This window comes from Mizuhopecten yessoensis, unplaced genomic scaffold, assembly GCF_002113885.1.
Source record: "Mizuhopecten yessoensis strain PY_sf001 unplaced genomic scaffold, ASM211388v2 scaffold10869, whole genome shotgun sequence".
Taxonomy (NCBI): Eukaryota; Metazoa; Mollusca; class Bivalvia; order Pectinida; family Pectinidae; genus Mizuhopecten; species Mizuhopecten yessoensis.
Genome location: NW_018408762.1, coordinates 396,987 through 412,233, shown reverse-complemented (window position 1 = coordinate 412,233; position 15,247 = coordinate 396,987). Strand labels below are relative to the sequence as shown.

The 15,247-nt window shown below is 38.4% G+C and overlaps 1 protein-coding gene across 1 annotated transcript; it reads right to left on the bottom strand.

The window, feature by feature from the left end:
- Positions 1–3,481: 3,481 nt before the first annotated feature.
- Positions 3,482–10,328, bottom strand: LOC110463176. Its single transcript, XM_021517557.1, has 4 exons — positions 10,266–10,328; positions 9,580–10,148; positions 4,330–4,404; positions 3,482–4,102 (listed from the first exon to the last, which is right to left on the bottom strand). Exons 2-4 carry the CDS (start codon positions 10,078–10,080, stop codon positions 3,998–4,000), a joined length of 681 nt encoding a protein of 226 aa, XP_021373232.1. The 5' UTR covers positions 10,081–10,148; positions 10,266–10,328; the 3' UTR covers positions 3,482–3,997.
- Between the last annotated feature and the right edge of the window lie 4,919 nt (positions 10,329–15,247).

The following is a 15,247-nucleotide window of genomic DNA, read 5'->3' as shown; positions in this document are numbered from 1 at the left end:
TACATGGTGTCCACATGGAGTCTACATGGAGTCTAGATGGAGTATAAATGGAGTCTAGATGGAGTCTGGTATTGAGGTTTCAGAAATACGCATTATTATGTATCTTACATTCTAAATTTCGTCAGATTTTACTTTCTTTGCTTCAAGTTTCATAGATCTATGGTTGGGTTTGTGTATAGCTGTGAACAGCTAAGGTCTTTAAGGAACGTGTATTTTTTTCTGTTTTTGTGTGTGTGTAGTAAAGGGATTCATGCATTTTCTGGTGGTGAAGGGATCCGTGAACTTTATACATTTACACTTGGGGCTAGGTGAGCTATAATTTACTATTCCAAATTCAATAACTTATTAGGAGTGTTATGATGAATATTTTAAACGTTAGTTTGCCAAAATGTTTAGGTTCCAACAAAAGTAGTTGTGTGCTATTTATTATTCTTAAACATGGACCATTGCAGCAGCACATAGCGTGCATTAATCCTCAGAGCTGTAAGTAAGGCACCACTACTCCAGGTATGTAACTTGTGGCTACTGAGCCATGGCTGGCAAATGTTTATATAATGGTGTACCATTGTTTGACATTTTTATCGAATATTATGTGTTTGACAAGAAAATAAATTATTAATAACATAAAATATATATATTGATTTTTAGATTGAATGGATTGATTGATTTATAGTAACATTAAAAAAAGGAATTGAGTGGGCGCTTGCTTTGCTTGCCATGTCATCAGTTATCCCCCCCCCCCCCCCCCCCCCACACACACACACACACACACCCACACCCACTAGCATGTGCCAAATTGTCTATAACACCGTGACAGATCCTTGATTAATTCCCAGAGACTTCGGTAATGCTCCAAAACAGATATTTCAGTGGAGTTTTCTACCTTGACTAATCAGCATGACGTCGTGATCGAGGTGTCCTCTTGTTATATAAATGTGACATTGATTTGATGAATATCCTACCAGATACTGTATCACACACTTTACAGTTTTTCCAAAATAATGTATTATATTACAGAGAGGTTAATAACCGCGATATAGTAGGTGTCTATTAAGTACTTTTACGAATATCAACTTCATAGTAATCAATTTAAGTTGCACTATTTATAACTTATGCACAACACCTAAAACATGTTTCAAAATGTCAAATAGTCCCTTTTGTAATAAAAGCAGCGATTGGCTTAACGTGATGTTTGTCTTTATTTCTGAGTGATGGGTCCCAACTCTCCTATTCTAACCCCTGACTTTCTCTTTGACATGTACATGTTTACCCCCTGACTTTCTCTTTGACATGTACATGTTGTGGCGTTTGACTTCACTATCAGCATCAACTATGCATCCTAGTTTGTGTTGCAGACACTAAAACACATTCTGTAATGCCAAACACATGTTGAACTTTCTACCTTCGATTGGTGAGGTCAGCAAGATCACATTTAATAGTAAACCTCAAAATGATTGAGAGAAATAATTATCTATTATATAAAACCATATGGGAGATACATATATTAGACACTCCTTTTCATATTTTCAGTCATTTGAAGTAAAGAGTTAGTGAGCCTTGTCACTACCATGAAACAGCACCCTCAGGTAGAATATAACATGCATCATTACACACATTCTTTTAATCATGGTGATGGCTCTTTGCGTTTAACAAAACAAGAGGCCCAATGGGCCTGCATCGCTCACCTGGTATTAATCTCACATTTGTTATCTTAAAAGTAGACTAAAATACAGCTACAGGCAGAATATCAGTGTTTGATTCATAAGAACCTATTAAAAGATTTAAACATATGACGCCTGTGACCTTGAATGTCGAACAAGGACATTAGGTTGAACAGAGTTTATAGTCTTCCAACCCAGCATGCTTCTGGCAAAATATACAGAACAAATCATTTAAAGATTTAAACATATATTGACCACTGTGACCTTGAATTTGGGTGAAGGTCATTCGCTTGGTATTCCTTCATCCCAGCATGTTAATGGCCAAATATCATCACCCTTGGCCTTTTACTTATTAAGTAGAAGTCATTCAATGTTTTTTTAAACATATTTGACACCTGTGACCTTGAATATATATGTCAAGGTCATTCATTTGAACAAACTTGGTAGTCCTTCATCCCAGCATGTTACTGGCATTATCCTAGGCCTCTTGGTTATTCAGAAGAAGTTGTTTAAAGGTTTAATACATATTTGACCCCTGTGACCTTGAAAAAAAGATAAAGATCATTCATTTAAACAAACTTTGTAGCCCTTCATCCCAGCATGCAATTAGCCAAATATCATCACCCTGGACCTCTTGGTTATTCAGAAGAAGTTGTTTAAAGGTTTTAAACATATTTGCCCTTCTGTGACCTTGAATTTAAGTCAAGGTCATTCATTTGAACAAACTAGGTAGCCCTTCATCCCAGCATGTACTGGCCAAATATCATCACCCTAGGCCTCTCGGTTATTCAGAAGAAGTTATTTAAAGGTTTTAAACATATTTGACCCCTGTGACCTTGAATGTTTGTCAATGTCATTGATATGAACAAACTTGATAGCCCTTCATTTCAGCATGTTACTGGCCAAATATCATCATCCTAGGCCTCTTGGTTTTTTAGAAGAAGTTGGGCGTGAAACAGACACAAGACGCCAAATCAGGGTCAGTTTTCACACCCTGCCTTCGTGTCTTGTATCTGTTTTCACACCTTTCTTTGGTGTTGTGTGTCTGTTGTCACACCCTGATTTGGTGTCTTGTGTCTGTTTTACGCCATACTTTGGTGTTTTGTGTCTATTTTCACACCCTGCCTAGATGTCTTTTGTCTATTTTCACACCCTGGCTAGATGTCTTGTGTCTTTTTTCACACCCTGCCTAGATGTCTTGTGTCTGTTTTCACACCTTTTTTTGGTGATTGGTGTCTGTTTCCACACCCTGCCTATGTGTCTTATGTCAGTTTCCACACCCTGTTTTGGTGTCTTGTGTCTGTTTTCACACCTTTCTTTGGTGTCATGTGTCTGTTTTTACTCCCTGTCTTGGTGTCTTGTGTCTGTTTTCACACACTGTCTTAGTGTCTTGTGTGTCTGTTTTCCACACTCTGCCTTATTGTCTTGTGTCAGTTAGTAGCGAGACAATGATAGTACACAGGAAGATTAACAAGTTACCAATCTGATATGAGAAAAGAAATTTGACTTAAATTGCATCTTCAGTATCTTTTCTTTTTTCATTTGCGATTATTGTCAACATTTCTCATGGGAAATATTGGGGCTTTACCCTTTCAAACCTAATAAGTACCCTTAGCAATTTTGAGGAAAAAGGACTCTTTGACAAGAAAAAAGGACAGGAGTGCATATGCTGGGCTTGAAGATTATTTGGTCAAATTTGGTAAAGTGGTTGGCAATAGTATACAGAGGGAGAGACAATAAAAGAACTTCTTAAGAAAACAGGAAACAATAACTTTGAAATACAATAGAAGTTTGGAAGGTGACAAATGAAACAATGGCGGTTGTATCAAGTTTTATTGTTTAATTTATATTTACCAACAATAACATATGCCTTTAGACTGAACAATTCAGTCTATATAAAGCACAATATTCTAGTGGTTTGTTACAATATTTATGAACTGATTTTTTAACATTTCTTCTCTATGCCATTATATTAGAACTTTATATAAATAATATAAAAAACATTTATTTATAAGCAAATAAGCAAAATATTGAAGCTAGACAAAAGAGAGTTGCACTCTTAGAGAGTGACCTGTTTGTTCTGACACAGCTACAGTTTGATACTCAGTTTTGTATGTTCCTAAGCTTCTAATATACTCAAGTAAAGCTGTAGTTGTAAACTCAAAAGGAACTCTAATGGATGGTGTTCACAAGGATTGCTCCCCTACTTCAGTAATACTCTACACCAGATGCTGGGCTGTACTGTTCGGATTTCCTATTTCAGTAATACGCTTTATCAGATGCTGATCATTTCATCCATTTGTGCCGATTAAGTGTTAAGTTCACGTACACTTTCCTCAGGACGTGACAGCAGTGTACGGGAAGAAACTCGGGAACCAGTACTGTCTCTCTGGTGTAGCCTGGTCATCCAGCCAAGCCAAGCCTTCCTTCACCATGAAATCCTGGCAATACAACATCAAAAATATGAAAATCAAATCTCGAAAAACTCAAATGATGCTGAGATTGTAATGAAAAACAAAGAGCCTTGCAAGTTTTAACTTTTCTAATCAAAATAGTTCCTCCTACAGCATGGAAATACAGGGTATTTTACTTGCTGATTTTTTTTTTTTTTATTATTATTGCTTAAATCAACGCATATATTTACATAAATGTTTAAATATTAACTAACCAAAGCTCGTCCAGCTCTGTCTTCTTCCCATTTTAGTCCTGACAGCAAGTCCGATTTTGTCACAAAGCCTGCGTCCTGTTAAACAATGAAATATTTATTACTAGGACTGACGAGCTGTTAAACAATGAAATATTTATTACTAGGACTGACGATTTACTTACAGAACTTAATTACTACAACAGAACTTCAAGTTCCTAGCCGGTAAAACAATTCAATGGCCTTCACGAAAGTCATGGGATATGGCAAAACTGACAAAGGGAATGTAATAAAACAATTCAACAACCTTCATCAATTGTCAGAGTAATTGACATTCACATTACAGTAGGTGAAAGCAATTCACAAGCTTTCATCACTGGCTTATACACTTTATTGTTCTTCTTGGCAATTAAACAATCTATTTACGTACATAGGAGGTCAAAACAATTAAACAATCTATTTACGTATAGGAGGTCAAAACAATTGAACAATCTATTTACGTACATAGGAGGTCAAAACAATTAAACAACCTATTTACGTACATAGGAGGTCAAAACAATTAAACAATCTATTTACGGACATAGGAGGTCAAAACAATTAAACAATCTATTTACGTACATAGGAGGTCAAAACAATTAAACAATCTTTATGAATGCCATGAGATATGGCAAAACCGAAAATGTGACCTTCATGAAAAAAACCAATTTAACCTTCATAAGAGGAAGTTATAACAATTCAGTGACCTTCATTCAGGTAAAAACAAAACTGTTAGTTTTACGACTGATCAAGTTCATTCACTGACAATATTCACTGGTCAAAACAACACTACAACCTTACATTCATGGCTAATGAAAACATTGCAATGACCTTCATCACAATACACTGACCTTGATGGCTGGTCATGAAAGTCAATGAACTTATAATCATTGGTCAAACAATAGAACTAATTGACCTTTATGGTTAATGAAATTAATTCCTTCACATTAATCGCTGGTAAAATCAACTGAAATACCTTTATGATTGGTAAAAAAAATCCAGACCCTAATGGCAGAGCAAATCAATTCTTCGCCTTTTATGGCTTGTCAAAATAAAACTATCATGAGGATAAAAATTCAATTACAATCATTGATCAAACAAAACCTATTGACTTTCATGACAGGTCCAAACAGTTAGGTCAGCTTCATGGGCATATAAAAACGATAAATTGGCCTTCACAACACGTCAACCTATTTCTATCACTGTTACGATCATTGATAGCATAGTGGTGTAGGTTTAACTATGTGTACGGCTCCAGTGATTATGTGATCAATGTACATTTCTGTGATTCTCCAGAATTTAGGCACACATTCCCCAGTCATAACAATTGTGTATATTTACATTTCAACAGCAAGTTCCCCTATAAGCTTTCCCAGAAGATATTGTGTTTATAGAGCTATGAATGCAGTTTGATCATCGTCATTTTGAAGCTTCTCCTCCCACCTCAAACCATATGAGACAAATTTAGAAGCAAACATTTTTGTAACATTATGCTGTTTTAGGAATCATGTTTGCACTGACGACACAGACACTTAAATATAGAAAATATCAGATAATATCCATATTAATGTCAATCATTTTTAACACTTTACAATGTAAATATAAGGATTGAAGGGTTTTTTTCAATGTTGATACTACCATTAAATTGATGAAAAAAAATGTTGTTCAATCCTTATGACATCATGTCAACACTGCATTGATGAACTTTGTTCCAAGAAACTATTTCCTCTTTTTATAAAACCTATGTTGCAATAAAAGTGAAGATGGTATAACAATTGTTTGTGACTGACCTCACTTTGTGTGTACTTGTAAAATCAGCCCGATATAGAATTAATGATTGGTGATTGACATTTTATTTTATACTTGATGACCTGGAACTGGAAAACCTACTTTGGAGGGCTGCAGCCATCTTGGCTTTCCAAGCTAATAGGACGTGTTAATGTATATGGCTTGAGGGATGAAATCTTGGTGCACTTAATTGGCAAGTACTTGTTTGATTGGGGTAACTAGTAAAGATTGGCTGTAAACATAGAGTGAATGAGGACAATGAGATTAGCACTTCTCTAATTATCACATGATTCTATCGGAAGCCATATTGCTCCTGGCAAATAAAATGGAATAGGTACTCTCTTGTTTACTAAGTATATACATATTGAGGTTATTACTTTATTTGGTTTGTTATACACAGAAGATTAATAGCCAGACAAACCTTAATTAGAAACGAATTTCAACATTAAACCTATTACTGTATATCCGTAAGTTTTTGGTGCAGTTTAATATTTGCCTTTTTCGCTCTCTGGCGAATATAAGTCAAAAATATATTTTACATAGTTATTTATAAACATGAATGGTGAAATTAACAATGGTTGTATTCAGATTTTACAGGTGAAGGGTGAAGTTTGGCGGGGAAAATTACAGGCGAAGGGCGGTAGTCTGACGGGGAAAATTACAGGCGAAGGGCTGTAGTTTGGCGGGGAAAATATCAGGCAAAGGGGCGAAAGTTTGGTGGGAAAAATTTCACGGCATAGGGCGGAAGTTTAGCCGGAAAAATTTCACGGCGAAGGGCAGAAGTTTGGCATGGAAAATTACAGATGAAGGGCGAAAGTTTGGCCTATTTACCAAATTTATTAACATTTAAATTCATTGACTCAAGATTCCATATAACAAGGTAAATGTATACATTTATAAAAGATGATATTCAAAATAACCTTGTGACTGGAAGTGAATAGAAATGCTTTTTTGTTTAGAGCGTCTGAGAGTAGATGAAGTCAAATATTAAGCTATAGGAACAATGATGACAGAAAGATTGAAGTAACAACCTGCGCAAGAGGAAATGTTTATATGAACATGAACTATTTCAAGTTTCAGGAGAGTCAGATAAGAAATGAAGTCATTAAAGACTGGGGTACCGCAAATATTATAGTTATAGTAATGGCTGCCTTGTTTCTGTCCTCAAAAGGTCAAAACACAAACTTATACAAGAGTGGATGATTGTGAACACATGATAAAGAAGATATATGTGAAATCTTCAGACACTGAATACAAAATGAAGTCCGTACAGCCATGAAACCAAGATCTTATTTAAAATAATTGGTACCTTGATTTTGATCCAAGAAGGTAGAAAACATGAATTTTAGCAAGAGGAGGCGTTTGTGAATAAAGTTTCATCACAATCTTCTTGCTTTTGAACCCAGAAGGTGGAAACACAAACTCATACAAGAGATGATGTCTGTGAACACATTCATGATGTTTTATGATCATTGGGGTAAGGAGTGATGTCTATTTATGGCACTAAAATACCATTTATAGTATATATGCATAAAAATGGCTTTTTTTTAAATCCCAGAAGGTTTGTAAAAAAACTTTCCTCAGAGGCTGAGAAATTTAGGCCTTTTCTCTGTGTCATGCCAAGGTACTGCCCTGTGTCATGCCAATGTACTGACCTGTGTCATGCTAATGTACCCACCTGTGTCATGCCAATGTACTGACCAGTGTCATGCCAATGTGCTGACCTGTGTCATGCCAATGTTCTGACCCGTGGAATGCCAATGTGTCCCACCTGTGTCATGCCAATGTACTGACCCGTGTCATGCCAATGTACCCACCTGTGTCATGCCAATGTACCCACCTGTGTCATGCTAATGTTCTGACCAGTGTCATGCCAATGTGCTGACCTGTGTCATGCCAATGTTCTGACCCGTGGAATGCCAATGTGTCCCACCTGTGTCATGCCAATGTACTGACCTGTGTCATGCCAATGTTCTGACCTGTGTCATGCCAATGTACCCACCTGTGTCATGCCAATGTTCTGACCTATGTCATGCCAATGTGTCCCACCTGTGTCATGCCAATGTACCCACCTGTGTCGTGCCAATGTACCCACCTGTGTCATGCCAATGTTCTAACCAGTGTTATGTCAATGTACCCACCTGTGTCATGCCAATGTACTGACCTGTGTCATGCCAATGTTCTGACCTGTGTCATGCCAATGTAACGACCTGTGTCATGCCAATGTACTGACCTGAGTCATGCCAATGTACTGACCTGAGTCATGCCAATGTACTGACCTGTGTCATGCCAATGTAACGACCTGTGTCATGCCAATGTACCCACCTGTGTCATGCCAATGTACCCAACATGTGTCATGCCAATGTACCCACCTGTGTCTGTGTCATGCCAATGTACTCACCTGTGTCTGCTGTAGAAGCATGGTGTGGTCCATACTTAGTCCCCAGGGACACTCTGAACTAGATAGGTCCGCCCCACAGGTATCACAGTAAACCTGCTACCTAACAATGTACCCACCTGTGCCTGCTGTAGAAGCATGGTGTGGACCATACTTAGTCCCCAGAGACACTCTGGACTAGATAGGTCAGCCCCACAGGTATCACAGTAAACCCGTTACCTAACAATGTCCCCACCTGTGCCTGCTGTAGAAGCATGGTGTGGTCCATACTTAATTCTCCAGGGACACTCTGGACAAGATAGGTCCGCCCCACAGGTATCACAGTAAACCCGTTACCTAACAATGTACCCACCTGTGCGTGCTGTAGAAGCATGGTGTGGACCATACTTAGTCCCCAGAGACACTCTGGACTAGATAGGTCCTTCCCACAGGTATCACAGGAAACCCGTTACCTAACAATGTCCCCCCCTGTGCCTGCTGTAGAAGCATGGTATGGTCCATACTTAGTTCTCCAGGGACACTCTGGACTAGATAGGTCTGCCCCACATGTATCACAGTAAACCCGTTACCTACCAATGTACCCACCTGTGCCTGCTGTAGAAGCATGGTGGGGTCCATACTTAGTCCCCAGGGACACTCTGGACTAGATAGGTCCTTCCCACAGGTATCACAGTAAACCCGTTACCTAACAATGTACCCACCTGTGTCTGCTGTAGAAGCATGATGTGGTCCATACTTAATTCTCCAGGGACACTCTGGACTAGATAGGTCCGCCCCACAGGTATCACAGTAAACCCGTTACCTAACAATGTACCCACCTGAGACTGCTGTAGAAGCATGATGTGGTCCATACTTAATTCTCCAGGGACACTATGGACTAGATAGGTCCGCCCCACAGGTATCACAGTAAACCTGTTCCCTAACAATGTACCCACCTGTGCCTGCTGTAGAATCATGGTGTGGTCCATACTTAGTCCCCCAGGGACACTCTGGACTAGATAGGTCAGCCCCACAGGCACCACAGTAAACCCGTTACCTAACAATGTACCCACCTGTGCCTGCTGTAGAAGCATGGTGTGGTCCATACTTAGTTCTCCAGGGACACTCTGGACTAGATAGGTCCGCCCCACAGGTATCACAGTAAACCCGTTACCTAACAATGTACCCACCTGTGCCTGCTGTAGAAGCATGGTGTGGTCCATACTTAGTTCTCCAGGGACACTCTGGACTAGATAGGTCCGCCCCACAGGTATCACAGTAAACCCGTTACCTAACAATGTACCCACCTGTGCCTGCTGTAGAAGCATGGTGTGGTCCATACTTAGTTCTCCAGGGACACTCTGGACTAGATAGGTCCGCCCCACAGGTATCACAGTAAACCCGTTACCTAACAATGTACCCACCTGTGCCTGCTGTAGAAGCATGGTGTGGTCCATACTTAGTTCTCCAGGGACACTCTGGACTAGATAGGTCCGCCCCACAGGTATCACAGTAAACCCGTTACCTAACAATGTACCCACCTGTGCCTGCTGTAGAAGCATGGTATGGTCCATACTTAGTTCTCCAGGGACACTCTGGACTAGATAGGTCCGCCCCACAGGTATCACAGTAAACCCGTTACCTAACAATGTACCCACCTGTGCCTGCTGTAGAAGCATGGTATGGTCCATACTTAGTTCTCCAGGGACACTCTGGACTAGATAGGTCCGCCCCACAGGTATCACAGTAAACCCGTTACCTAACACCTTCAACTTCTTTATGGCTCGTAAAAGATCATCTCTGCAAACAAATTAAAACAAATCATATCTGTACACAATAGGTGTAGGAGGCCCTACGTGTTCATCTCGTGTCATATAAAACTGGCACACTGTTAAAAGCATGCATGACAAGCTTAATATGATAAGTTACTACATACATGTACTTGCCAGCTGATTGAAATTTCCAACGGGGAGATTTAGCGTGCTAATAATCAAAAGCATGTAAAATGGATCAATGTACAACCGAGGGAAAAATAAACACTTTTAAACAGCATGGTTGAGCTGTTCTGTCAGAATAATCATCAGATCCTGGAAAATACATGTAGGAACAGTTTAGCAAATCTAATTCAATGGTTGAACATGCAAAATTATCTTCACTTGATAATTTACTTTATTTGATGATGAAGCTAACCAGTGACCAGGCTGTGCTGAACAACACATCATAGAGTACTTGAAAAGTTAGAGTAACCCCAGTAAATCTCCATTGCTTGTTATAACAACACATCATAGAGTACTTGAAAAGTTAGAGTAACCCCAGTAAATCTCCATTGCCTGTTATAACAATGCAGAATGGCAGGTGATTTTACTAGTTATTAACCCGTGACACAATGAATTCAACATCAAAGAGCTTCCCTGTGAATGAGACCTTGACAAGGACAAATCTACTGAGGACACTTTTCTTCTTAGATCCCATCATACTCGACGCCCTGAACCAATCGGCCATTGACTGTTAACAAGTACAGGATAGACAACTCTTAAGAACAATTATTGGGTTAAATACATGGAAATTACGTCTTTCATGTATGTCTGTCAATGTCAGCAAATCCCTCAAAGTGGAGTTGGTGGTGATGATGGTGGTGATGATGGTGGTGAAGGGCCGGGGCTGTAGTTAATACAACAATTGAGACGTCTCTTGACACATGTTCTTTGTAGAAGTCCCAATTATAGGATTTAAATCTAGGGAAGATTGATCAGGTTATAAACCGTTCCTTGTACATACACAATTATCTAAGCATAAACTAGTATAAAATGTACTAGTGTCTCAATTCAATGGAATATTTGTATTATCCTAATATAATATAGTGACATGTGCCTATTTACAGCACACACTAGTATAAAATGTACTAGTGTCTCAATTCAGTGGAATATTTGTATTATCCTAATATAATATAGTGACATGTGCCTATTTACAGCACACACTAGTATAAAATGTACTAGTGTCTCAATTCAGTGGAATATTTGTATTATCCTAATATAATATAGTGACATGTGCCTATTTACAGCACACACTAGTATAAAATGTACTAGTGTCTCAATTCAGTGGAATATTTGTATTATCCTAATATAATATAGTGACATGTGCCTATTTACAGCACACACTAGTATAAAATGTACTAGTGTCTCAATTCAGTGGAATATTTGTATTATCCTAATATAATATAGTGACATGTGCCTATTTACAGCACACACTAGTATAAAATGTACTAGTGTCTCAATTCAGTGGAATATTTGTATTATCCTAATATAATATAGTGACATGTGCCTATTTACAGCACACACTAGTATAAAATGTACTAGTGTCTCAATTCAGTGGAATATTTGTATTATCCTAATATAATATAGTGACATGTGCCTATTTACAGCACACACTAGTATAAAATGTACTAGTGTCTCAATTCAGTGGAATATTTGTATTATCCTAATATAATATAGTGACATGTGCCTATTTACAGCACACACTAGTATAAAATGTACTAGTGTCTCAATTCAGTGGAATATTTGTATTATCCTAATATAATATAGTGACATGTGCCTATTTACAGCACACACTAGTATAAAATGTACTAGTGTCTCAATTCAGTGGAATATTTGTATTATCCTAACATAATATAGTGACATGTGCCTATTTACAGCATACACTTTTAACACTACATGTTAACTTTATTTCTTAATAAAATTGTACAACATTGGGTTTTACAGCTGAAGACAGCTTGTTTTCACAGCAAAAAAGTGCTCTATTTTTTCAAATGATGAAAGAATGAGGTGTACCAGGTATCTTCCCAATTGTAATACAGATAATGCAATATTTCCCAATCATGTATCTTGGGCCTATAGATCAATATTTCTCAATCATGTATCTTGGGCCTATAGATCAATATTTTCCAATCATGTATCTTGGGCCTATAGATCAATATTTCTCAATCATGTATCTTGGGCCTATAGATCAATATTTCCCAATCATGTATCTTAGGCCTATAGATTAATATTTCCCAATCATGTATCTTGGGCCTATATATAGATCAATATTTCTCAATCATGTATCTTGGGCCTATAGATCAATATAATTCAATACCATTCGGTAATGTATACTTCCATCTTCATGAAAGTCAATGCTGACTTACAGGGTTAGGCGCCAGAGGTTGAGAAAATGTTATCTCCTATCCCCTGTACATATTAATTAAGGTACAAAAATGACTTCTAGGTTGAAAAGAGACTCTTGTAACAAAAGGAGATGTCAGTGACGGACCAGATGTTCAGATAATCACATTGACTACGCTAAGATATATATTCATTTCACTTGACTTAATAAACAAATAATTGAAATGGATAGCCAAATTTAAAAGATGAATTGTCAAATACAAAGAAAATTGGGTTATACATTTGTATCCTGAACTGTTTTAGCAGCAACTGGATCTCGACAGTGCTATGTATGTCTGAATCTGTGTGTCTGTGTGCCTGTTTGTGACTTTACTTAATACATGACTTTATTTAATTTGAAATAGGCAACAATGCCTTTGTGCTTTACACACATTTAAACATGACAATGACATAATGGCAATAATAAATACATATTTGCTCTCAAATATTGACGGCATTTACATGAATTTTATAGCAGCAAAATAACACACCTTCACAAGGAACATATTCATTCACAATAGTAAGCATGAACACAGGATGCAATAGACTTTAATAAAACAAGAGGCCCAGGGGCCTTAATAGCTCACCTGGTATTTTATTTTTCAATTTAAAACCTGCTGAGTACCATTCAGGTTTATCAAAGGAGTACAAGTAACAAAGTTGCATCTTCCATTTATAAATATTCAATTCCCTTTGCCCAAAGATTCTCTAAAACAAGTTTGGTTAGGTTAAAATCCCTTCAACGGTACAGAAGGAGAAGGATCTTTAATGTTTTCCTCTATTTCCCCTAATGGGCCCCACTAATCTGCCCCAAAGAAGGGGAATCCACACACCTCAGTTTAAACAAAATTGATTCTTTTCTCCCTAAGCATGCTTCAGACTGCATTTGGTTTAAATCCCTTCACTTGTATAGTAGGAGAAAAAAAATCCTCTATTTCCCCTATTGGGCCCCGCTCCTATGCCGCCAGAAGGCCCACACCCTCCGTTTATACAAACTTGAGTCTCCTTTGTCCAAAGATGCTCTAGGACAAATTTGGTCAAAATCCTTCAATTGGTTGAGGAGAAGATTTTTAAAGATTTACCTATTTTCCCCTATTTGGCCCCGTCCCTCTGCCCCCAGGGGGACCATACCCTCCGTTCATACAAAACTGAGAACCCTTTGGCCAATGATGCTCCAGACCAAATTTGGTCAAAATCCCTTCATCGGTACAAAAGGAGAAGGATATTTGATGTTTTCCTCTATTTCCCCTAATGGGCCCCACCCATCTGCCCTTAGAAGGAGGCCCACACACCTCAGTTTATACAAAATTGATTCTTTTGTCCCTAATCATGCTTCAGACTGCATTTGGTTAAAATCCCTTCACTTGTATAGCAGGAGAAAAAAAATCCTCTATTTCCCCTATTGGGCCCCGCCCCTCCGCCCCCAGAGGGGCCACACCCTCCGTTTATACAAACTTGAGTCTCCTTTGTCCAAAGATGCTCTAGGACAAATTTGGTCAAAATCCTTCTATTGGTTGAGAAGAAGAAGATTTTTAAAGATTTACCTATTTTCCCCCTATTTGGCCCCGCCCCTCTGCCCCCAGGGGGGTTATACCCTCCGTTTATACAAAACTGAGAACCCTTTGGCCAATGATGCTTCTGACCAAATTTGGTCAAAATCCTCTGAGCCATTCAGGACAAGTAGCATTTTAAAGGAAAAAGTTGACAGACGCCGGACGCCGGACGCCGGACGCCGGACGCTGCACCATGGGATAAGCTCACTTGGCCCTTCGGGCCAGGTGAGCTAAAAAACAAAGCGAAGCGAAGGATGCAAGAAATTCATTTGAGTTACACATTAAACAAATTTCCATGTCTAATTTCGTTTGCTTTGTAAATAAACATAGCTAAATTTCTAATAATAAAATTGTTTTCTGAAGAAACAAGTTCAACAAATTTGCCATAATTGGTCTACAGTAATATTTGTGTGTCTGTCCATCTGTCTGTCTGTAAAATAATATTCTAATGTCCTATAACTTGCCTGTCTGTCAGTATTTCCTGACTTTTCTTGCTTCTGTATCTAACCAGTGTTTGTGTGTTTTTGCATTTGTGTGTATGTGTGTGCATGTCCGTGTCCGTATACTTACATCGTATATGTCCTGACTTCTCTTGTTTCTGTCTGTCTGTTTGTCTCCTTACAGTTCTTGCTTCTGGATCTCACTAGTGTGTCTCTGTCTGTAGTTGTCTGTGTGTAGTTGTCTGTATTTGTCTGTCTGTAGTTGTGTGTGTGTCTGTCTGTAGTTGTCTGTGTGTCTGTCTGTAGTTGTCTGTCTGTAGTTGTCTGTGTGTAGTTGTCTGTATTTGTGTGTAGTTGTCTGTGTGTAGTTGTCTGTAGTTGTCTGTCTGTAGTTGTCTGTGTGTCTGTCTGTAGTTGTCTGTCTGTAGTTGTCTGTGTGTCTGTCTGTATTTCTGTGTCTGTAGTGGTCTGTCTGTAGTTGTCTGTGTGTCTGTCTGTAGTTGTCTGTGTGTCTGTCTGTAGTTGTCTGTGTGTCTGTGTGTAGTTGTCTGT

Coding starts and splice junctions, on each gene's coding strand:
- LOC110463176 (XM_021517557.1), bottom strand. CDS start 10,080: ATGGACCATACCATGCTTCTACAGCAGGCACAGGTGGGTACATTGTTA. Junction 4,405..9,579: donor TGCTTCTACAGCAGGCACAG/GTGGGTACATTG, acceptor ATTGTTTAACAG/GACGCAGGCTTTGTGACAAA. Junction 4,103..4,329: donor ACAGAGCTGGACGAGCTTTG/GTTAGTTAATAT, acceptor TTGTATTGCCAG/GATTTCATGGTGAAGGAAGG.